The sequence below is a fragment of the Bombina bombina genome, chromosome 6 (genome assembly GCF_027579735.1).
Source record: "Bombina bombina isolate aBomBom1 chromosome 6, aBomBom1.pri, whole genome shotgun sequence".
Lineage (NCBI taxonomy): Eukaryota > Metazoa > Chordata > Amphibia > Anura > Bombinatoridae > Bombina > Bombina bombina.
The window spans coordinates 864,960,958-864,986,475 of NC_069504.1; the positions used below are offsets into that span (position 1 = coordinate 864,960,958).

Below are 25,518 nucleotides of genomic sequence, written 5' to 3' on the forward strand. Positions count from 1 at the left end.
GATTAGGACACAAAGAAGGAACCACAATCTCCTCATTAATATTCTTGTTAGAAACAACCTTAGGTAGGAAACCTAATTTAGTACATAGAACCACCTTATCAGAATGAAAAATAAGATAAGGAGAATCAAACTGCAAAGCCGAGAGTTCCGAAATTCTCAGAGCAGAAGAAATAGCAACAAGAAACAAAACCTTCCAAGATAACATCTTAATATCTAAGGAATGCATAGGTTCGAATGGAGCCCGCTGTAAAACTCTAAGAACAAGGTAAGACTCCAGGGAGGAGTAACAGGCTTAAACAAAGGCCTGACAAAAATATTGCACGTCTGGCACATCCGCCAAACGCTTATGCAATAAAAAAGACAAAGCAGAAATTTGACCTTTCAGAGTACTAGCTGACAAACCCTTCTCCAGACCCTCCTGGAGAAAAGAGAAAATCCTAGCAATCCTGACTCTACTCCAAGAGTAGCCTATGAATTCACACCAATACAGATATTTACGCCATATCTTATAGTAAATCTTTCTTGTCACAGGCTTACAAGCCTGAATCATGGTCTCACGCTTAGATAAAATCTCCAAGATAAAAGCTTAGATAAAAGCTCCAAGCAGTCAGTTTCAGAGAAAAGGACCCTGAAGTAGAAAGTCCTTCCTCAGAGGGAGTCTCCACGGAGGTAGAGATGACATTTCCACTAGATCTGCATACTAGATCCTGCGAGGCCATGCCGGCGCTATGAGAATCACCAACACCCTCTCCTACTTGATCCGAGCAATGACTCTTGGCAGGAGAGCAAACGGAGGAAATATGTAAGCTAGACTGAAATTCCAAGAGACCGCTAGAGCATCTATCAAGAAAGCCTGTGGATCCCTTGACCTCAAGTCGTACCTCAGAAGCTTGGCATTCTGCCGAGAAGCCATGAGATCCAGTTCTGGCTGCCCCCAATTGAGGATTAAACTGGAAAATACTTACGGATGGAGTTCCCACTCCCCCGGATAAAAGGTCTGTCGGGTCAAAAAATCCGCCAAATTGTCCACTCCTGGGATGTGGATCGCAGAAAGACAACAGTTGTGAGACTCCACCCACTGGATTATCAGGGGCACCTCTGTCATGGCCAAGGAACTCAGAGTTCCCCTTAGTGGTTGATGTATGCCACTGATGTTATGTTGTCGGACTGGAACCTGATAAACCGGGCTAAGGCTAACTGAGGACAGGCCAGTAGAGCATTGAAAATCGCTCTCAGTTCTAGAATGTTTCCGAGTCCAAAGACCCTGAATCTTCAATGAACCCCAAATTGCTCCCCAACCTAAAAGGCTGGCATCCGTGGTCACGATCACCCAGGAAGGACTGCGAAAGCAAGTTCCATGGGAGAGGTGTTCCTGAGACAACCACCACAGAAGAGATTCCCTTGTTGCCTGATCCAGAACTATTTGCGGAGACAGATCCGCATAGTCCCTGTTCCATTGCCTTAACATGCATAACTATACAGGTCTGAGATGGAACCGAGCAAACGGAATGATGTCCATGGAAGCTACCATCAGACTAATTACCTCCATACGAAGGCTAAGGTACTGATGAGCTGACAGGAGTCCTTAATATAGATAAAAAAGATGTTTAATGCAATCTAACAGACTAAATGTATGGATCCATACACAATAAAAGCAAATATAAAAACAAATAACATAAAATCACAGATGGATTCCACAATATGGTACCAGAGGTAGCGGATAATTTCAACCGCTAGCCTTGATATCTTATATGGACTTGGATATCCTGACTTAATATACTGATTGAATCTGGTGTGGCTGAACTCCTCTTCTACACTAAGTTATAACAAAAACAAATCCATCTGTGATTTTATGTTATTTGTTTTTATATTTGCTTTTATTGTGTATGGATCCATACTTTTAGTCTGTTAGATTGCATTAAACATCTATCTATATAAAGGACTCCTGTCAGCTCATCAGTACATAAGCCTTCATTTGCTATGCGCTCCGACCCCACCTCTATTTCTCTTTTATTTTCATTTTGGTATGCTAGGTACCACTTGTTTGAAACTATAGGTACCATCCGCCCCCCCCCCCCCCCCTTGGCGCTTGATCATCTGTAAAGCAATTACCTCCATACATAGAGCCACTGACGGCCGAGAAGAGGACTGAAGGACAAGACAAGAGCTGAAGATGTTTGTTTTTCTGACCTCAGTCAGAAATATCTTCATTAATAGGGAGTCTATTATGGTCCCTAAAAAACAGAATTTATGCTTACCTGATAAATTTCTCTCTCTTGTGATGTATCGAGTCCACGGATTCATCCATACTTGTGGGATATTCTCCTTCCAAACAGGAAGTGGCAGAGAGATCACCCACAGCAGAGCTGTCTATACAGCTCCTCCCTTAGCTCCACCCCCCCAGTCATTCGACCGAAGGCTAGGAAGAAAAAGGAGAAACTATAGGGTGCAGAGGTGACTGAAGTTTTTCAATAAAAATATACTACCTTTCTTAAACAGACAGGGCGGGCCGTGGACTTGATACATCACAAGAGAAAGAAATTTATCAGGTAAGCATAAATTCTGTTTTCTCTTGTAAGATGTATCGAGTACACAGATTCATCCATACTTGTGGGATACCAATACCAAAGCTTTAGGACACGGATGAAGGGAGGGACAAGACAGGTACCTTAAACGGAAGGCACCACTGCTTGTAGAACCTTTCTCCCAAAAATAGCCTTCGAAGAAGCAAAAGTATCGAATTTGTAAAATTTGGAAAAAGTATGAAGCGAAGACCAAGTCGTCGCCTTACAAATCTGTTCAACAGAAGCCTCATTTTTAAAAGCCCATGTGGAATGAGCAGTAATTCTTTCAGGAGGCTGCTGGCCAGCAGTTTCATAAGCAAAAAGGATGACTATTTTCAGCCAAAAAGAAAGAGGTAGCCGTAGCCTTTTGACCTCTCCGCTTACCAGAATAGACAACAAACAATGAACTTTAAAGCACAAACCACATCAAGATTGTGCAAGAGACGTTCCTTCTTTGAAAAAGGATTAGGACACAGCGAAGGAACAACAATTTCCTGATTGATATTTCTATTAGAAGCAACCTTAGGAAGGAATCCAGGTTTGGTACGTAAAACCACCTTATCTGCGTGGAAAACAAGATAAGGTGAGTCACACTGTAAAGCAGATAACTCAGAAAACTGTACTGTGCCTTTAAGAGAAAAAAAGATGCACAAACTCTGCAAAACAGTGTAAAAAAGCAGTAAATTTTATGAAATTTTTACAGTAGCATCATAAAGCCTTAGTAAGATTGCACAGCTAGACAAATAAACGATTAACCCCTTAATGTAAAAACCGGTGTGACAAAACGTCAAAAACCGGTAAACCAACGTTCAGCACCTTGCCACAGCTTTACCTGCCCTTTAGGAAAGATTTGTGGGGAAAAAAAAACTTCTTTTAAGCCCTCAAACACAGCAGGACCCTCTGGAGAAGCAGCTGGATGTCTCTGAGTAAAAGAAACTGAACAACTGAGGCTCAAAAATAGGCCCCTCCCACCTCACTCGATGTTATAGGGCCTAAAAGAAACACACCAGAGTGTTTCTAAACTATCCATGTGGGTTAATAACCCTTAAATAAGCCACAATGACCCCTTAAAGTCCCTCAAAAAACGTTATGTTTGCAATGAAAAAACGTTTTTTCCTAACAGTGTCACCAGTAACCAATGAGCCCTTTATGCAAGCTGGGATTCCTACTAAGTGTCTGAATACAGCTTACCCTTCCCTCATGGGGATATTGCCAGCCTTTTCTAGAATTATCACAGTCTGTCTAGAAAAAAATAGACTGAACATACCTCAATGCAGTTTAGCATGCAAACCGTTCCCCCAACTGAAGTTTTCCTGTACTCTTAAGCCCTTGTGAAAACAGCAGTGGATTTTAGTTACAAAGTGCTAAGATCATCATCCTCCTTGCAGAAATCTTCATCCCTTTTCTGCCAGAGAGTAAATAGTACAAACCGGTACCATTTAAAATAACAAACCTTTGCTTGAGAAAATAAAAACTAACATTTTTGTCACCACACTCACTTTACCCTTCCTAGCAGTTAAGCAGGCTAAGAGAATGACTGGGGGTGGAGCTAAGGGAGGAGCTATATAGACAGCTCTGCTGTGGGTGCTCTCTTTGCCACTTCCTGTTAGGAAGGAGAATATCCCACAAGTATGGATGAATCCGTGGACACGATACATCTTACAAGAGAAACACTACTCTTGTGGCTGGACTCAAAACTCTTTCGCAGATTCACCTTCCAACCGTAGGAGCGAAGGCAACAAGATCTCAGTATGAGAGTTTGCTTGTTGAAAAGGCAGTTTGTCTGCTCAGAAAATCCGCTTCCCAATTGTCCACTCCTGGCATGTGGATTGCGGATAGACAACAGATGTGGGTCTCCGCCAACTGAATAATTTGAGCCACCACTTTCATGGCCAAGAAACTCAGAGTTTCTCCCTGATGGTTGATACACACAAGGATAGCATCAGCATAAATTATAACCAATTTATTATGGCACAAGAAAAAAGTCCACAATGTTTCGGGGTGTTACCCCTTAATCATGTGAATACAATTTATGCTGCTGCTATCCTTGTATCTATTTGGGGGTTTGCAGGAACCCTGGCAGCGAGCATTGGGCATTTAAGGGTGCTGGACTTTTGACTGTTCCCTGATGGTTGATGTAAGCCACTGAGGTTATGTTTTCCGACTGGAACCTGATAAGCTGGGCTAAAGACAACTGAGGCCAAGCCAGAAGAGCATTGAAGAATGCTCTCAGCTCTAGGATATTTATGGCAAGAGCTGACTCTTCCCAAGTCCAGATACCCTGACAGAGATGTTCCTGAGACAGCCACCACGGAGGAGATTTTCTTGTCGCCTGATATAGATCTATTTGTTGGGACAGATCCACATAATGGACTATACAATAGTAAGATCTGCGCTTGCAAAGTTATAGTAATAAGGCCAACGGATACAGGTGATTTTCTCCAAGCCACCTTAAAGTAACATATAGAGTATAATGTTGATTAATCAGTACCACAAAGGGTATTTAATGAAACTAACATTTGTGGCGCTATAAACAGCTAAACTATATGGCCATGTAAATAATATGTCCAGATAAATAATATATCTAAATAAATTTAGAAAAGAGACAGATTGTTTAAAAAGCAGGGGTTTAGATAAAAATAGATTGTATATACACTCTTCAAACACTGTCAGTTCATAAAAGGATATAACATTTAATAAGTCTTAAAAATATCAATTTATACAGTCAAAAAGTCACATTTTGAAAAATCAATTCGTATAGTCAAAAAGTCACAATACTAAATTCATACAATCTGTTATTGTAGTTGCAGTACACAATCAGTTATACAAAACAATTCATAAAAAATTAAAAAACAGTAGATGCTTCATGAAACAAAGTTAATAAGCCTAACACTAGACAAACTAAAAATCTAAAACATAAGGAGGTCTATATTAGACACTCTACACGAACTCAGTGTAGTAAACTGGATATTCAGTATTGTATTGAACTCATCAATCAGTCTTTGCAATAAGACACAATAGACAATTTCCCAGAGTCTTTTTAGGCGCCAATGTTATTCCAGCATTGTCAGGTAATTCCTATGTAGGAGAAAGAATAAACAAGACAAGAAAAGACTTGTCAAAAGCAAGAAGTATGTTTCAATAGGGGTGTTTAACGTCTTACTTACACCGGGTGGTGTCAGACGATTCACAGAGCATGGTCCAAGCGTTCCCCTCTTGAATCCTTGCAGCAGGACATCAGTTCCTTTAGCACTAACAGCTGTGCAATAGAGGTTGAGAACGCCGACGGTTATGGCAATACCGCCGTGGCATTTCAGTTAGTAGCAGCGTCTGGAATAGATTTTAATAAAATGTGGCTAAAACACTGCTGGAGTGTTTTAGCCACATTTTATTGAAATGTATTTATTGAAATTTATTGAAATCTATTCCACACGCTGCTACTAACTGAAACGCCACAGCGGTATTGCCGTAACCGTCGGCGTTCTCGACCGCTATTGCACAGCTGTTAGTGCTTAAGGAACTGAGGTCTTGCTGCAAGGATTCAAGAGGGGAAAGCTTGGACCACGCTCTGTGAATCGTCTGACACCACCCGGTGTAAGTAAGACGTTAAACACCCCTATTGAACCATACTTCTTGCTTTTGACAAGTCTTTTCTTGTCTTGTTTATTCTTTCTCCTACATAGGAATTACCTGCCAATGCTGGAATAACATTAGCGCCTAAAAAGACTATTTTTGTCTATTGCGTCTTATTGAAAAGACTGATTGATGAGTTCAATACAATACTGAATATCCAGTTTACTACACTGAGTTTGTGTAGAGTGTCTAATATAGACCTCCTTATGTTTTAGATTTTTAGTTGGTCTACTGTTAGGCTTATTAACTTTGTTTCATGAAGCATCTACTGTTTTTTAATTCTTTATGAATTTTTTATGAATTGTTTTGTATAACTGATTGTGTACTGCAACAATAGATTGTATGAATTTAGTATTGTGACTTTTTGACTATACAAATTGGTTTTTTAAAATGCGACTTTTTGACTGTATAAATTGATATTTTTAAGACTTATTAAATGATATATCCTTTTATGAACTGACATTATTTGAAGAGTGTATATACAATCTATTTTTATCTAAACCCCTGCTTTTTAAACAATCTGTCTCTTTTATAAATTTATTCAGATATATTATCTATCCGGACATATTATTTACATGGCCATAAAGTTTATAGTTTAGCTGTTTATAGCGCCACGGATGTTAGCTTGATTAAATACTCTTTGTGGTACTTATCAATTAACATTATACTCTACAGATCCACATAATCCCTGTTCCATTGCCCTAGCATGCATAATTGCAGAGCTCAGAGATGGAACCGAGCAAATGGAATGATGTACATGGAAGCTACCATCAGACCAATTACCTCCATACATTGAGCCACTGACGGCCGAAGCGAGGACTGAAGGGCAAGATAAGAGTAAAAAATAATCTTGGACTTTCGGACCTCTGTCAGAAAAAACCTCATCGATAGGGTATCTATTATGATCCCTAAAAACACTACTGATCCCTGTGAATGGGAACATGAAGGTGGGCATCCTTTAGGTCAATGGTCGTCATGAACTGACCCTCTTGGACCAAGGGAAGAATGAAATAGATTGGAAAAGAACCCCAGACCCTGTTCCTGAATCGGAACTATCACTCCCAGGTCGGAAAGATCCTCAACACACTTTAAGAATGCCTCTTTTTAAATCTGGTCTACAGATAATCTTCAGAGGAGGAATCTGCCCCTGAATTCTAGATTGTAACCCCAGGATACGATGTCCACTGCCCATGGATCTGTGACATCCCGTATCCAAGCTTGAGCGAATTGAGCAAGTCTGCCCCCCTTCATGCTGACTTGGAATCAGCTGCTGGTTTTATTGATCGCTTCCTTCCCCTTGTTCCAAGAGTCATTGGGTTTCCAAGAAGGCTTGGACTGTTCCTGCTTGGAAGAGGGAGGGGAAGGCTTACCTCTGAAGTTACGAAAATAACGAAAATTACTCTGACATTCTTTCTGTCTATTCTTTTTATCTTGTGGCAAAACAGATCCTTTTCCATCTGATATAACTGAAAGATTTTAATCAGGCGCGGTCAATACAAGGTCTTACCCTTGTAAGGAATCGCCAAAAGCTTGGATTTAGATGAAACATCAGCAGACCAGGATTTCAACCATAAAGCTCTGTGGTACAGCAAAACCAGATATTTTTGCTCCCAACTTAATGACTTAAGGTGGCATCCGTGAAAAAGGAATTGGCTAATTTAAGAGCCTTAATCCTGTCCTGGATCTCCTCTAACTGGTGACTGCCTGAATAGAATCAGACAACGCATCAAACCAGTAGGCAGCCGCACTGGTGACAGTGGCAATACACACTGCGGGTTGCCATTGGAGACCCTAATGAATATACATCTTTTTTAGCAAGGCCTCCAGCTTCTTGTCCATTGGATCCTTAAAAGAACAGCTATCCTCTATGGGAATAGTGGTTCTCTTTGCCAAAGTGGAGATCGCTCCCTCCACTTTAGGAACTGTCTGACACGACTCCTTAATGGAGACAGCTATTGTAAACATTTTCTTGAAAATTGGAGATGGAGAAAAGGAAATTCAGGGCCTCTACCACTCCTGAGCAATAATCTCTGTAGCATGGTCTGGTACAGGGAATACCTCCACCTCGGAGGGAACATCAAAGTATTTATTTAACTTACTAGATTTCTTAGGATTAACCACAATTTCATATTGGAGCCATCCAAGGTAGCCAAAACCTCCTTTAGCAACATATGGAGGTGTTCCAGCTTAAACCTGAAGGATACAACTTCAGCATCAGGAGAAGGAATTATACTGTCTGAGTCAGAGATTTCACCCTCAGATACTACAGATGTGCCTTCCTCCTCAGACCTCTAAGAAGGAGCAGCCTGGATAGCCACAACTGGATCAGAAACCTTAACTGAATCTTTAAAATTTCCTCTTGCGTTTTCCCTGAAACATGGGAAAAGCAGACAACGCCTCAGAAACCGCAGAGGATACCTGGGCGGCAATGTCTTGCAAAGAAACTCCTACAGGAGCGTGAGAGAAACCTCAGAGTACTGCATGTGCCGACGATCGTAATTGGGACGCTTAAGGAGAAAGCTGCGGTAATTCTGATACAGGAAAACCTGAACACCAACAGCCTTAGAGTATTGGTGGCTCAGAATAAAAAAAAAGTCTATCCTTATAAAATAAAGTTCTTTCAAAACATGAAGAACAAAAAGGTAGAAGGGGTACTACTTGGGTGGAAAAGCAAAGTTTGCATGTAACAGCTAGCAAAGCCTCTTGTTCCATAATGCAACTACCAAAAAAAATAAAAATAATATCTTTAAGGCTTAAATCAATTTATTTCAAAACAAGGTTTATTTATTTTCTTATCATGCAAAAAATATATACCCCCTTTAAAGGCACACTCTACACCTCAACAAAACTGCTGAGGTGCCTACCTGCCCCAGAAGACCGGAAAACTGGGTGGCAATGTGTCCTTACAGTTCCGGACTACTCCGAAGCTCTAAAATTAAAGTTGGAGCTATCCGATACCGGAGCTGGTAACAGTAGGTGTCAACACTCCAGAAATTCCTAAAACAGGATGAGCCAGAAAGCGAGCACTTCTGACTGCCGCCTCAGAAGGGAACATACTCTTTTTGTACAGAGGCGGTCCAGATGGCCATAATGCAAATAAAGAAAACGGCAAACAAGTTGCCTGATAAAACAACCGCATGGTCGGTAAGAGTGTCCTGTACCAGTAACAATTGAAACGAAACCAAGAGAAACAGACTGAGCCACTAATGAGCCGGGCAATTAACCGTGAAATGCCCAGATCCCCTAAACACTCTTAGTGACTGCTAATCTGCCATAATAGATCCTTAAAAGGATCAAAATAAAGTCTAAACATCCCTTATTCTGCAGCAAGAAGCTGCTTAAAGTGCCAGTGTACTTTGTAGCTCAAAGAAAAAAAAAACTTAGTGACGATAGCGCAGAGTTATGATATCAATTCATATTTATAACTAACTGCAATACTAGGTATTTAGAGTTGGTTATCTATTTTTATTTTTATCTCAGAAGAACATGTGTCATATTGGAAGGGGCATTATACACAGCATGTATTTGTATTTATATTCATCCTACCATATGAAAAATACTATTAGTGACATTATCTGATTTATGGTGAATTTTAACTTTTTAATTGCTCTGATGTGATCTAGATGTTTTTCATGGTCCAATGATCCATCTGCGATATAAGGCGATGGTTTGACACACTGTCATTACTAATGATGCTTTTTACACTTAGCGGATCATGGACTATGGCACTCATCTAGTGTATGAGTTTTAGCTGTTTTTATTTTTGACATGCATATTAATTTGGCATATATGTTTCGCTCTGATTTTTTATATAGTTCATATGTGTGTATATATATATATACCTAGTGTTGATTGTAGACATATTTACTTTGTTGTGGTGTCATATTTTACTAATGCCTTATATATTTACATACTGGGTACATTTGTCCAGTTGTTATATATTTTGTTTTAATAGATTTTATTACTATAGTAATTGGTCCGGGTGCAGCCCACCCTGCCCACACGCCCATCTTTTTTGGATGCTATTGATTGGCCTTTGAGACACTTACGTCCTCTCCGCATCAATAGAGGAATGAGGGGTGTGTGCACAGAGTCGGCAAGTGATAGGCTCAATGTTTTGTTAAGTAGAGCAGGTGTGAAAATGTTCAGTATCAGCCTGATGAAACGACCTGTAGGTCGAGAAACGCGTTGCTGTAATCATTTTAACTTTTTTAATTACAATAAACTTCTGAGTTTTACCATTACCTGATCTACGTCTGACTCTGTTTGGGTTAGTCCGCTGACCTGTCAATCACATTGCCGAAGCCGATGACTGGCTATTCTGCAGACAGCTCTCGTCGTGATTTTGCCCTGTAAGCTACTGTCGATTGGCCTCCGGATTCCACGTGCAGGTTCCAGTGTTTGTCTGTCGGGCGACTAATGGTCCTGTCCTGCGCTGTGAGGCATACGTTTATGCCGCTACACTTGTGAGTACCCCCGTTGCTGGGCTGCTGTGTTAACTGTGCTATTCACCTGACTAGACGTAATTGTCCTATAAGGCGCCTCTGTTATCCGTTTGTACAGGTCTATCCTACTGCTCTAACTCTCAAGAGTGCTGCCCGACTGCAAGAGTGATTCGCTGCTAGAGGATTTTCTGGATCTCCAGGACTTCTGCCTACCTAATATTTGCGCACCTCCTTTAGAGACTTATTTGCTCTATTTTTCTGTATATAAGGCTGTCCGGCAGAAAAGACAGCTCACCCGGTGTGAGAGGATGCCATTCCTCACATGGAACTGTGAAGAAAGAAAGATTAGAGTAAACTTACTCAGGCTTTCTGAATAGGACAGTAATCTGTTGAGAGGCACAGTAAGCATTTCACCCCACAAGTTCCCAACTGCTTAAAAGCCACCACTGCCCTACTGAAGAGACTGATGTGGGGTACGGCTAAACGCAAGGAAAGAGCAGAGCAAACCTACTCTGCTTTAAAATAATAAAATCTTGATTAAAGTAAACTTCTTTTCAGACGCCAAAAAGACTTCAACTCCTCCTTGCACCGCAGACAAAGAGAATGACTGGGGGTTATGGGTAAAGGAAGAAACATGTATAGCAGCTTTGCTGTGGTGCTCTTTGCCTCCTTCTGCTGGCCAGGAGTGATATTCCCACTAGTAATTGATTATGCCGTTGTCTCACTATAATCTTAGGAAAGAAAAAGGCCCTATCCACATTAGGATCTGTTTTCCAAACCTCCAACTTGGAAGGCAGTAGTGAGAATATGTCCTTGAACTTGGTGGACTAAACAGAAAGAAAACCTGGATTATTTAATTCCTTAGTTACCAGTTCAGCAACTAAATCGGGTACAAGAACATATTAATCTTCTTAGCTTGCTTATTATTTATGGGAGAATCCTCCACCTCCAAAGTCTTTAACAGTTCCTGCAATAAGGCATGACTATGCTCTAGAATGAAGTTGAAGGACACATTTCACCCCACAGCCTCACGTGGAGTATCCTGAGTCTCAGAAAACCTGCCCTCAGAAGAGGAATCATCTGAGTCCAATGCACCCCCTCTTTAGAGCAACACAAGCAACGTGAAGGATCACTTTCTGCAACATGAATGTGTCTATCATATCAGAGTTGACTGCTGTCATGCCTCATCTGATAAATGCTTTGACTTTCAGGGACAGTTCAGCAGAACTGTTCTTGCCAGGGTTTATACTATAGAGGGTACCTGTTACTGTAGCATTTTAAGTAACAAGCAGCACAATAAACCCTGTCTAGGATGTGGAATAGAGCAAAGACTTTATCCGCATTAAGTCATAAGTCCCTCATTTTCTCTGTAAGGAAATTACTGTGTGTACCACATCCTAACGACAGCAAATAGAATCTGGGTGCTCAGATTTTCTTTTCTGCGCCCTCTCCGGTGTACTACAGAGAAAATGAGGGACTTACATGATAAGTAGATCTGCCCTCCAATACAGCAGCTGCAGGTCCATAGCCATAATCTTTGCTTATTTGCTACATTTTACAGTTAAGGTGGCAAGAATTGAGTAAAGAATGGAAGATCGTTAACTTCAAAAAAGTTAGTGAGCCTCAAAGCAGTGTAAGAAGCACTGATAAATGGAGAAAAACTCAGCAAGTACAAACTACCCTCCTATAACAGGTGTAAGTTTAACCAAACTGGACAAAAAAGTTGTATGATGTACAGAAATAATGCAATTAACACCTAATACAGCCCAGTAAATAGTTAAATATTACTTTTGGGAAGTTATGATACATAATAGAGCAGTCTTGCCACCTCCAAGGTCATTGGAACAACTTCTGACACCTGAAAGATGCACTGTATGATAACAGGACATTTTCCAGTGGTAAAGCAACATTATAGCCTGGGTGAGCTGAGAGGGCTGTGTTAAAATCTTTAGCACTTTCCAAAAAAAACAAAGCCAGTCACACTATTCTTAAAAGAGCAGGAGGCTAAAATATGTGTAAAAATAAAAGTGCTCAAATTGCATAAGTATGATATGTAGTGTGTGTACATATCCTCAGGGTATGTGAAGCATGTTTACGGGTTAATGCCAGTGGGTCATGGAGAGTGTAATGTACTTATCTGCCAGCACCTTCCTTTACTTTGCTTACAACGGCTATAGAAGATTGCATCCAGTAGAAAGGTCCACAGAGGCAGTGCAAGCACAGTGCCAAGGATCTCTAACAAGTATCAGCACACTGTATACCAGGGGATTGGTGGATAAGTTCAGATTTCACCTGGGAGGCCTGTGGCATCTCCACACTGGAAGATGATTCTCACTGCCTGACTGAACTTCTGTCTTCCTCTCTATGCACAAGGCACTCTGAGGAGGAAAATGGGTCTTAGATCAGTTAGAGAACTCCTACATGTAGATCAGCACTTCAGAATACACCTCAGTCCACCTTGGAGGCAAACTTTTGATTAACGCTCTAGTATGATGGGGTGTTTTTGCCACTTCCTAGTGGACAAGAGTGTATAGACATGTGATGTCTAATGGACTTTCACCATCTTTATGAAAGAAATATGTAATCTTAACTCATTATCTAAAAAATCACATATATTGATATCACAGTATGTAGAATTAGTAAAAGACAGATTCTTAAAAGCCCCTTATCAAATACCATGTTTAGTGCAATATAAAGTAGATTGCATACAATACCTAGTTTCCTACCTTAAGATTGAATTTAACAATGATGAAACGGACACCATATCCTTTGTATCCCTTATCCATCCCTGGACTTTTTTTTTTTTTTTTTTAAAGTAAATTACAACCTAGATGTTTAAAACCCACTTTATTTCCTCACTGATAATCAAAAGCTCCTTACCATCAAATTATCCAAAGAAAAAAACAAACTGGCAATACACTGTGAATATAGGCGAGATAGGAATTAATTATTCCGGTGCTGCCCCTCAAAATATTATGAAACACAGGACAGGAAAGTAAGGGGTTACTATAGCACTCACTCTCACTCTAATTAAGGATTTAAAGTAAAACCATTCATACTTTATTAATCAAAAGTTAAAATCAGGATAAACATCCCTGATAGGTAAGTTACACTACCCACAACCACCTATTTAACAATATTAAAAGCAAAAAGGGCTCTCCTAACACTCCTCTGTTTCCTGGCCGATAACTGGAATCGTCGGCATCAGGTGACTGGAGTGATAGGATAAGCCTGTAAAGAACGTGCTGTACAAACGCGTTTCGGCTATTAGAAAGCCTCTCTCAATGTTTCACATTCAATGCCTAAATGAATAAGCCGAGGCTCCGATGTTCGGAGCTTAATATATCTCCATAACGTCGGTTAGCAGCCAATCCGAGGCATATCCCAGACTCCACCTTCAGATCCTCCAATCGATTACGGGCTTAATTCACGCCCATAAGAAAAGATCCATCCGATTGGAGCTATGCCGCACACCTCGTCATTGGTGTTCAGTTTATTATGCACACTCCACGTCCATAAGAAAGTCTCCTGACTGGAGCAATGCCTTGCATCTTGTCATTGGTGCGATATCGAACTTAGTGAATTGTGCATAAAATACTGCTAAAGCCTCAGATACAAATAACCATAAGCAGCATTTACTTATTCCTTCCAACATGTCATCTTTCCAAAATGATTAGTAATTATATAATGCTTATATGGAGAATTGAAAGCAGATAAATGCTGACGATTTTGCGTCATCAAGTGAGTTAGTTCTGTAGTTTGCGGGCATAAAGTGTTCTGCACTCAGATTTATCATACCAATACAAAAGTATGTGTTAGTGCATGATTAATCCCAGCATTAAATCACTCTATGATAAAACATATCCTCTTGTGTCCAACTATATATGTAATAAAATTATTATATTAGACTACGGCCACATCGATTATCTTTCAAAAACAAAGGGACAAAATTTGTACATTATCCCTGAGATTGAGGACATTAAGTCATATGTGGGTTAGTGGTTAATTATTAGGATCTCTTGTCGCTTATGAATAATTGGGTTAATTATTAGGATCTTTTGTCGCTTATGAATAATTGTAGAATCTCTTGTCGCTTATAAATAATAAGCGACAATTATCCAACAAGAAACTAATACACACACATATATATATATATAATTATACACACACATATTTATATATATATATATATATAAACATATATATATATATACACACAGATGTGTGTGTGTGTATATATGTATATATATCAATCGCACACTATGATAATTAACATGTGTGCCTCTGTAAACGTGTCATTTATAGAAAAAAAGCTACTTACGTGGTGCTCCCTCTGCCATTTCTATTGCAGTGATTCCAAGAGACCAGATGTCACTCTAAAAAAAAACAAAGGACAATAATAGAGATGTAAGCTAATCAAGAGTCCAAGAATAAATATAAGAGGGGAATAGTGGTAAAATCAATTCTAAAGTAGTGAGAGAAAAAAGAAGCACAACCATAAGTCAGTATACTCAAAGCATATGAAAGTCACATTGGAAATAGCCTGTTCTGGTACACAGCAAACATTTACCCTAAAACTTTTTTCAAATATTGGTATTTGATCTTACTCTGTAATCATACGTGGCATCTGGGTTTTCATCACAAGCAATTACTTCTGGAGCCATCCAGTAGGGAGTACCAATAAAAGTATTCCTCCTACCAACTGTGCGATCTAGCTGGGCACTCACACCAAAATCCACTGAAAGGGCATAGAAATAGGTTATTAATAAAACACAATTATGTTGTTTATTAAATTTATTAATAGTAAAACAGATGAGACAATCTATTCATTTGAAAAAGTCTGACTGGTGCATTTCTGGGCGGTACCTATAGACTGCCATCCCATCAAGAGTGCTGAAATAACAGCAGATCCAATACATCAAATAAAGTGGGGTCTATTGATACAGGTAATGTTGTTACATTTATAAGGAAAGACAAGGGGTCATGGACATTTAAAACTAGTATTAAAATCACTGTAAACACTGAGTTTATTCTTTTTTTGTCTGTTTAAAGAAAACACAGATTAGAATTTGTTTCCAGAAATCAAGGAAGACTTTCTAGAGCAGGGGTGTCCAACATGTTTTTATATGGATGGCCGATCTGTAACAACAGGATTGGGCAGGGGGCAACATTACCCTCCTTACGCTAAATAAAATGCGATTAAAATCCCATTTTAGTTATAAATTAAATAGGAAATCAGTTAATGAAATAATGTATTTTAATGAATTTTATTAATCTTGTATACTACTCAAATTTGACACAAATACTTAAATTAACTGAAAGTGCGTCATTGCAAAAACATTACCAACGTCTATTTTTGGCTCAGTGTTGCTGAGGGCCACAAAAAAACCCATTAAGGGACACATATGGCATGAGACACTTTAGACAGCCATGCTATAAAGCGTTTGGGACTTATTCAAGAGCATATGCTAAGATAATAAATAAAAAAAAAAATCAATAAAAAAAAACATACACAAAGTAATGTGATCAATTTGAACAGTTTTATCATGTTTAATACATTGTACACCAACTCACCAAGCTTGACCTCTGCGTTCTCAGTAAGTAAAACGTTTTGACCTTTGATATCTCTGTGAATCACTTTGTGAGCATGGAGGTGGGACAGCCCCTATAACAGCAATAAAAATATGTATAGCTTTGTATGTATAAGCAAAAAAAATATTGAGATCTTTCCCATAATATTCAGCAATCATTAAAATATATTTGCCTTGATGAAAAAAATGTGCGTTTAACTTCCACCTACTCATAGTTCAGTTTTTATGATAAGGCAAAGGAGATAGAAAAAAAAAAAAGAACGTTCGAGAGTTGCTCAATATTCTTTCAAAACAGCTATCGAGAGTGGAACAAAAAGCCTTTACTGCCCCTAGAAAATCAAATTTATTCTTACCTACAAATCAATTTCTTCAAAGCCATCAATAGATTTCTAGATTCATTGTATGAACTTTGGGATAATTGACCTTTTGAAAATCTATTGGGAACAAATTATAGGCTGCTTTTGTCTTATTCTAGTTTGGTGAATTATCCAATAATTTGAATTACATCTGATGTTCTAACGGAATTTAACCATATTTTATGCAAACGTTTGTGCATCTTTCTTTGATACTTCCTCAATACATGTAATAAGGTGAAATGAAAAAGGTTTTAATTTGAGTGATCTTAAGCTTTAACAAATGTCTGCAATGTTTTTTACCTGTTACATGCTACACAGTGATTTGCGCAAAAGCTCACTTTAAAAAAAAAAAAAGGACTATTTTCAATGCTTTATTGAAAATAGTTATAATTTTTTTTTTTTTTTTAAGCGCTTAAAGGGCCATAACAGTCAAATACGTTTGAGTATGTCATTTTGCAACCCTGTTCTACTGTGTTGCTGATTGGATCAGTGGCAGATACCTAGAGGCACTTCAGGGGTTATCGTCATAAAAATGACAGCATATCAAAGAAATAGAAAAAAAAAGTGTGTTTTTTAGGACCATACATATTTCCATACTGCCACTGATTTCCAATTAGCCATTCCTTCTTAGACTCGGCATGTAAAAACAAAAAGGTAAGTCGCTCTGAAACAATTTGCTTTGGAAAAATACTTGTTTGTAATCCAGGAGATGGGCACTTTAATGTTGTGTTCTAGAACAGAATATTCTCACCACTTTCAGGGCAGTCTCAGCACCGACATAGAAAAACTCTAGTATAAAACTCAGTCACGACATAGTTTGTCCTCAATGGCATGGTCAGTTAATTAATATAATGCATAGGTTTTGCCTGTATTGCAACATATTTAAAATGATTTGACACTGAAACATAAAAAAACATAATTTATGCTTACCTGATAAATTCCTTTCTTCTGTAGTGTGATCAGTCCACGGGTCATCATTACTTCTGGGATATTACTCCTCCCCAACAGGAAGTGCAAGAGGATTCACCCAGCAGAGCTGCATATAGCTCCTCCCCTCTACGTCACTCCCAGTCATTCGACCAAGGACCAACGAGAAAGGAAAAGCCAAGGGTGAAGTGGTGACTGGAGTATAAATCAAAAAATATTTACCTGCCTTAAAAACAGGGCGGGCCGTGGACTGATCACACTACAGAAGAAAGGAATTTATCAGGTAAGCATAAATTATGTTTTCTTCTGTTAAGTGTGATCAGTCCACGGGTCATCATTACTTCTGGGATACCAATACCAAAGCAAAAGTACACGGATGACGGGAGGGATAGGCAGGCTCTTTATACAGAAGGAACCACTGCCTGAAGAACCTTTCTCCCAAAAATAGCCTCCGATGAAGCAAAAGTGTCAAATTTGTAAAATTTGGAAAAAGTATGAAGCGAAGACCAAGTTGCAGCCTTGCAAATCTGTTCAACAGAGGCCTCATTCTTGAAGGCCCAAGTGGAAGCCACAGCTCTAGTAGAATGAGCTGTAATTCTTTCAGGAGGCTGTTGTCCAGCAGTCTCATAAGCTAAACGAATTATGCTACGAAGCCAAAAAGAAAGAGAGGTAGCGGAAGCTTTTTGACCTCTCCTCTGCCCAGAGTAAATGACAAACAGAGAAGACGTTTGTCGAAATTCCTTAGTTGCCTGTAAGTAAAATTTTAGAGCACGGACTACATCCAGGTTGTGCAGTAGACGTTCCTTCTTTGAAGAAGGATTTGGACATAAGGAAGGAACAACAATCTCTTGATTGATATTCCTGTTAGTAACTACCTTAGGTAAGAACCCAGGTTTAGTACGCAGGACTACCTTATCCGAATGAAAAATCAAATAAGGAGAATCACAATGTAAGGCTGATAATTCAGAGACTCTTCGAGCCGAGGAAATAGCCATTAAAAATAGAACTTTCCAAGATAACAACTTTATATCAATGGAATGAAGGGGTTCAAACGGAACGCCCTGTAAAACATTAAGAACAAGGTTTAAACTCCATGGTGGAGCAACAGTTTTAAACACAGGCTTAATTCTGGCCAAAGCCTGACAAAAAGCCTGGACGTCAGGAACTTCTGACAGACGTTTGTGTAACAGAATGGACAGAGCTGAGATCTGTCCCTTTAATGAACTAGCAGATAAACCCTTTTCTAAACCTTCTTGTAGAAAAGACAATATCCTAGGAATCCTAACCTTACTCCAAGAGTAACCTTTGGATTCACACCAATATAGGTATTTACGCCATATCTTATGGTAAATCTTTCTGGTAACAGGTTTCCTAGCCTGTATTAAGGTATCAATAACTGACTCAGAAAATCCACGTCTTGATAAAATCAAGCGTTCAATTTCCAAGCAGTCAGCTTCAGAGAAGTTAGATTTTGATGTTTGAAGGGACCCTGTATCAGAAGGTCCTGTTTCAGAGGTAGAGACCAAGGTGGACAGGATGACATGTCCACCAGGTCTGCAAACCAAGTCCTGCGTGGCCACGCAGGTGCTATTAGAATCACTGATGCTCTCTCTTGTTTGATTCTGGCAATCAATCGAGGAAGCAACGGGAAGGGTGGAAACACGTAAGCCATCCTGAAGTCCCAAGGTGCTGTCAGAGCATCTATCAGGACTGCTCCTGGATCCCTGGATCTGGACCCGTAACGAGGAAGCTTGGCGTTCTGTCGAGACGCCATGAGATCTATCTCTGGTTTGCCCCAACGTCGAAGTATTTGGGCAAAGACCTCCGGATGAAGTTCCCACTCCCCCGGATGAAAAGTCTGACGACTTAAGAAATCCGCCTCCCAGTTCTCCACTCCCGGGATGTGGATTGCTGACAGGTGGCAAGAGTGAGACTCTGCCCAGCAAATTATCTTTGATACTTCCATCATAGCTAGGGAGCTTCTTGTCCCTTCCTGATGGTTGATGTAAGCTACAGTCGTGATGTTGTCCGACTGAAACCTGATGAACCCCCGAGTTGTCAACTGGGGCCAAGCCAGGAGGGCATTGAGAACTGCTCTCAATTCCAGAATGTTTATTGGCAGGAGACTCTCCTCCTGACTCCATTGTCCCTGAGCCTTCAGAGAATTCCAGACGGCACCCCAACCTAGAAGGCTGGCGTCTGTTGTTACAATTGTCCAGTCTGGTCTGCTGAATGGCATCCCCCTGGACAGATGTGGCCGAGAAAGCCACCATAGAAGAGAATTTCTGGTCTCTTGATCCAGATTCAGAGAAGGGGATAAGTCTGAGTAATCCCCATTCCACTGACTTAGCATGCACAGTTGCAGTGGTCTGAGGTGTAAGCGTGCAAAGGGTACTATGTCCATTGCCGCTACCATTAAGCCGATTACCTCCATGCATTGAGCCACTGACGGGTGTTGAATGGAATGAAGGGTGCGGCAAGCACTTTGAAGTCTTGTTAGCCTGTCCTCTGTCAGGTAAATCTTCATTTCTACAGAATCTATAAGAGTCCCCAGGAAGGGAACTCTTGTGAGTGGAACGAGTGAACTTTTCTTTTCGTTCACCTTCCATCCATGTGACCTTAGAAATGCCAGCACTAACTCTGTATGAGACTTGGCAGTTTGAAAGCTTGAAGCTTGTATCAGAATGTCGTCTAGGTATGGAGCTACCGAGATTCCCCGCGGTCTTAGTACCGCCAGAAGAGCACCCAGAACCTTTGTGAAGATTCTTGGAGCTGTAGCCAATCCGAATGGAAGAGCCACAAACTGGTAATGCCTGTCTAGGAAGGCAAACCTTAGGTACCGATAATGATCTTTGTGAATCGGTATGTGAAGGTAAGCATCTTTTAAATCTACAGTGGTCATGTATTGACCCTCTTGGATCATAGGTAAAATTGTCCGAATAGTCTCCATCTTGAACGATGGAACTCTTAGGAATTTGTTTAGGATCTTTAAGTCCAGGATTGGTCTGAAAGTTCCCTCTTTTTTGGGAACCACAAACAGATTTGAGTAAAACCCCTGTCCCTGTTCCGATCGTGGAACTGGATGGATTACTCCCATTAACAAGAGCTCTTGTACGCAGCGTAGAAACGCCTCTTTCTTTGTCTGGATTGTTGACAATCTTGACAGATGAAATCTCTCTCTTGGAGGAGAGTATTTGAAGTCCAGAAGGTATCCCTGAGATATTATCTCTAGCGCCCAGGGATCCTGAACATCTCTTGCCCAAGCCTGGGCGAAGAGAGAAAGTCTGCCCCCCACTAGATCCGATCCCGGATCGGGGGCCCTCAATTCATGCTGTTTTAGGGGCAGCAGCAGGTTTCCTAGTCTGCTTGCCCTTGTTCCAGGACTGGTTAGGTTTCCAGCCTTGTCTGTAGCGAGCAACAGCTCCTTCCTGTTTTGGTGCAGAGGAAGTTGATGCTGCTCCTGCTTTGAAATTACGAAAGGAACGAAAATTAGACTGTCTAGTCTTGGCTTTGGCTTTGTCCTGAGGCAGGGCATGGCCTTTACCTCCTGTAATGTCAGCGATAATCTCTTTCAACCCGGGCCCGAATAAGGTCTGCCCTTTGAAAGGTATATTAAGCAATTTAGACTTAGAAGTAACATCAGCTGACCAGGATTTTAGCCACAGCGCCCTGCGTGCCTGAATGGCGAATCCTGAATTTTTCGCCGTAAGTTTAGTAAGATGTACTACGGCCTCCGAAATGAATGAATTAGCTAGTTTAAGGACTCTAAGCCTGTCCGTAATGTCGTCCAGAGTAGCTGAACCAATGTTCTCTTCCAGAGACTCAATCCAGAATGCCGCTGCAGCCGTGATCGGCGCAATGCATGCAAGGGGTTGCAATATAAAACCTTGTTGAACAAACATTTTCTTAAGGTAACCCTCTAACTTTTTATCCATTGGATCTGAAAAAGCACAGCTATCCTCCACCGGGATAGTGGTACGCTTAGCTAAGGTAGAAACTGCTCCCTCCACCTTAGGGACCGTTTGCCATAAGTCCCTTGTGGTGGCGTCTATTGGAAACATTTTTCTAAATATCGGAGGGGGTGAGAACGGCACACCGGGTCTATCCCACTCCTTAGTAACAATTTCAGTAAGTCTCTTAGGTATAGGAAAAACCTCAGTACTCGTCGGTACCGCAAAATATTTATCCAACCTACACATTTTCTCTGGTATTGCAACTGTGTTACAATCATTCAGAGCCGCTAACACCTCCCCTAGTAATACACGGAGGTTTTCCAGTTTAAATTTAAAATTTGAAATATCTGAATCCAGTCTGTTTGGATCAGAACCGTCACCCACAGAATGAAGTTCTCCGTCCTCATGTTCTGCCACCTGTGACGCAGTGTCTGACATGGCCCTAATATTATCAGCGCACTCTGTTCTCACCCCAGAGTGATCACGCTTACCTCTTAGTTCTGGTAATTTAGCCAAAACCTCAGTCATAACAGTAGCCATATCCTGTAATGTGATTTGTAATGGCCGCCCAGATGTACTCGGCGCTACAATATCACGCACCTCCCTCTGAGCGGGAGATGTAGGTACTGACACGTGAGGCGAGTTAGTCGGCATAACTCTCCCCTCGTTGTTTGGTGAAATTTGTTCAATTTGTACAGATTGACTTTTATTTAAAGTAGCATCAATACAGTTAGTACATAAATTTCTATTGGGCTCCACTTTGGCATTGCAACAAATGACCCAGGTATCATCCTCTGAATCAGACATGTTTAACACACTAGCAAATAAACTTGCAACTTGGAAATACAATTCAATTAGAATAATATTAAAATGTACTGTGCCTTTAAGAAGCACAGAAGATCTATAACAGTTGAAAATTAATAAATTGAAACAGTTATAGCCTCAATCCTTGTAAACAACACAACTTTAGCAAAGGTTTAATTCCATTAGCAAAGATAACAAATTCTGAAAGCAGGAAACAAATTACAGAATAAACGTTTTTTATCTCAGTCAAACTATAATTCTCACAGCTCTGCTGAGAGAAATTACCTCCCTCAAAATAAGTTTTGAAGACCCCTGAGCTCTGTAGAGATGAACCGGATCATGCAGGGAATACAATGAGTTGCTGACTGAAATATTTGATGCATAGAAAAAGCGCCAAAAACGGCCCCTCCCGATCACACAGCAGTGAGGGAGAACAGAAACTGTCAGAAAAACAGATTAAGCAACTGCCAAGTGGAAAAATAGTGCCCAAACATTTATTCACACAGTACCTCAGCAAATGAAAACGATTTTACATTCCAGCAAAAACGTTAAACATAATCTCTAGTTATTAAACAGCTTTATGTATTTCTTACAGTGTAATTCTAGTGAAGTACCATTCCCCAGAATACTGAAGTGTAAAGTATACATACATGACATTATATCGGTATGGCAGGATTTTCTCATCAATTCCATTGTCAGAAAATAAAAACTGCTACATACCTCTATGCAGATTCATCTGCTCGCTGTCCCCTGATCTGAAGTTTACCTCACTCCTCAGATGGCCGAGAACAGCAATATGATCTTAACTACTCCGGCTAAAATCATAGCAAAACTCTGGTAGATTCTTCTTCAAACTCTGCCAGAGAGGTAATAACACACTCCGGTGCTATTTTAAAATAACAAACTTTTGATTGAAGATATAAAACTAAGTATAATCACCATAGTCCTCTCACACATCCTATCTAGTCGTTGGGTGCAAGAGAATGACTGGGAGTGACGTAGAGGGGAGGAGCTATATGCAGCTCTGCTGGGTGAATCCTCTTGCACTTCCTGTTGGGGAGGAGTAATATCCCAGAAGTAATGATGACCCGTGGACTGATCACACTTAAAAGAAGAAAACTGTTTATGCTTACCTGAAAAAAAAAAAAAATTCTTGATGGTGAGAATCCACAAGCCTTTACTATTGGGAATTCAGTACCTGGCCACCAGGATGAGGCAGAGACATACTACACTAGAACTTTGAATCCCTCCCACTCCCTGTACCTTAGTCTATCATATAACCAAGTAAAGGAGAAACAGAAAGACAGAGAAGAGTAAAGAGGTAAAAACTAGAACTGCCACCAACTAGAAAGAAACAAACTTGGGCGGGTTATGTATACTCTCACCACCAAGAAAGAAATTAATTTATCGAGTAAGCATAAATTAGATTTTCTTTCTGATAGGGACATAAAACTGCAAACTTTTCATTCATGATTTAGATAAAGCATACCATTTTAAACAAATATCAATTTTTCTTTAATTTCTTATTATCATTTGTTGAAAAGCAGAGATGTAAAGTTCAGAAGTGTTCACGTGTCTGCTGTACTATATGGCAGCAGTTTTGCAAGAATATTATACTTTAGCAAGAGCACTAGACGGTAGAATTTTGTGTAATGACGACCATGTTGCTGCCTTGCAAATCTGATACACTGAAGCCTCAGTCTTGAATGTCCAGGGAGTAGAGAGAGAACGGGTAGAATGAGCTGTGATACGTAGAGGAGGAGACTGCCCGGCCTCCAAGCAAGCTTTATGAATGAAATTCTTTAACCAAGAGGCTTAAGAAGCCTCTGAACCGAAAAATGAACAAACTGGAAGATTGTCTAAACTGACAAATAGCTTACACTTAATAATCTAACCTTACAGAGAAGCTCAAACCACAAACCACATTTGAATTATTTGGATCTGGACATAATGAAGGAACTATAATCTCCTGGTGAATGTTTTCTAAAGTTACCACCTTAGGTAAAAAAACCTATAAGTAAGCAGTACACCCTCATCTTGATAATAAAAATACGACACTTCACAAGAAAGCGCTGATTAATTTAGATACTCTTCTGGTACAGGAAATAGCCAGAAGAAACAAAACCTTCCAATACAATAGTTTAATATCCAACTCATACATAGGTTCAAACAGAGGAGATTGTAGAATTCGCAACACCAAGTACGAATTCCATTGAGTATTAATTGGCTTTAGAACCGGTCTTATTTTGAATAAAACGTGTACAAAAGTTTGAATATCTGGAAGTCTGGCTAACTTCAGGTGGAATAACACAGAAAGAGCAGAAATATGACCCTTCAAAGTACCTGAAGACAAACCATTTTCCAACCCATCCTGGAAATTGAAGAATTCTAAACGAATGATAACTAAAACCTCTTTCAACACACCACAAAAGATAAATCTTCCATATCTTATGATATATTCTCTTAGTAACAGGTCTACAAATGTGGATATGCGTATTAACCTCCGAATCTGAAAAACCCCTTTGGGCAAAAATTCAGTGTTCATTCTCAAAGCATACAAAGAGAGATATTGCAGATTTTCATAGAAGGATGGACCTTGTTATAATAGATTTGGACTTTGAGGAAGTTGCCATGGGGGAGCACTGAACATCTGAACCAGATCCGCATTCCAATTCCTGAGTGGCCATGTGGGACATATCAAAATGGCCGATGTATGCTCTTGCTTAAGACGAGCAATTAGTCTCAACAGAAGCACAATTTGAGAAAAAAAATATACACTGGCTGAAAAGACAAAGGAACTGCTAGAACATCTATCAATTCTGCTTGGGGTTCCCTGGATCGTGTCCTTACCTGGGAAGCTTGCGATTCAGATGAGATGCCATAAAGTCTACCTCCATACACTGAACCACTGAAGGATGAGCCAAAAACTGAAAATTTAGGCAAGCGGTCTGAAGTTTGAGTTTACATTCTGTCAAATATAGATGCATGGCCAAAGATACTATAATCACCCCAAAGAAAAACCCTCGTCTGCTGAACCAGAGAACTCATGGTTAACATTTACCTTCTGGCCATGAATGTGAAGATACACAAATAGTTTGTTGGTGTGAGATGCTGCTAAAAGGTAAAGATGGTGATTGAATCAAAATGTAAGGTGCTACAGCTATACCCTGAGCCCTGACCACAATGCCCCAAAAGCTTGGTAAAAATTCTGGGAGCCGTAGCAAATCCAAAAAGTCAGATCTACA

The 25,518-nt window shown here is 40.0% G+C and overlaps 1 protein-coding gene across 4 annotated transcripts in view; it reads right to left on the reverse strand.

The window, feature by feature from the left end:
- MINK1 (misshapen like kinase 1) overlaps nucleotides 1-25,518 on the reverse strand; it is a 675,211-nt gene that overhangs the window by 383,420 nt on the left and 266,273 nt on the right. For all 4 annotated transcript variants that reach the window (XM_053718325.1, XM_053718327.1, XM_053718326.1 and 1 more), the window contains exons 6-8: nucleotides 16,217-16,307; nucleotides 15,250-15,380; nucleotides 14,964-15,018 (exon numbers count right to left, since the gene is read on the reverse strand). In XM_053718325.1, coding sequence (XP_053574300.1) covers nucleotides 14,964-15,018; nucleotides 15,250-15,380; nucleotides 16,217-16,307 — 277 coding nt within the window. The remainder of the gene's footprint in view (nucleotides 1-14,963; nucleotides 15,019-15,249; nucleotides 15,381-16,216; nucleotides 16,308-25,518) is intronic.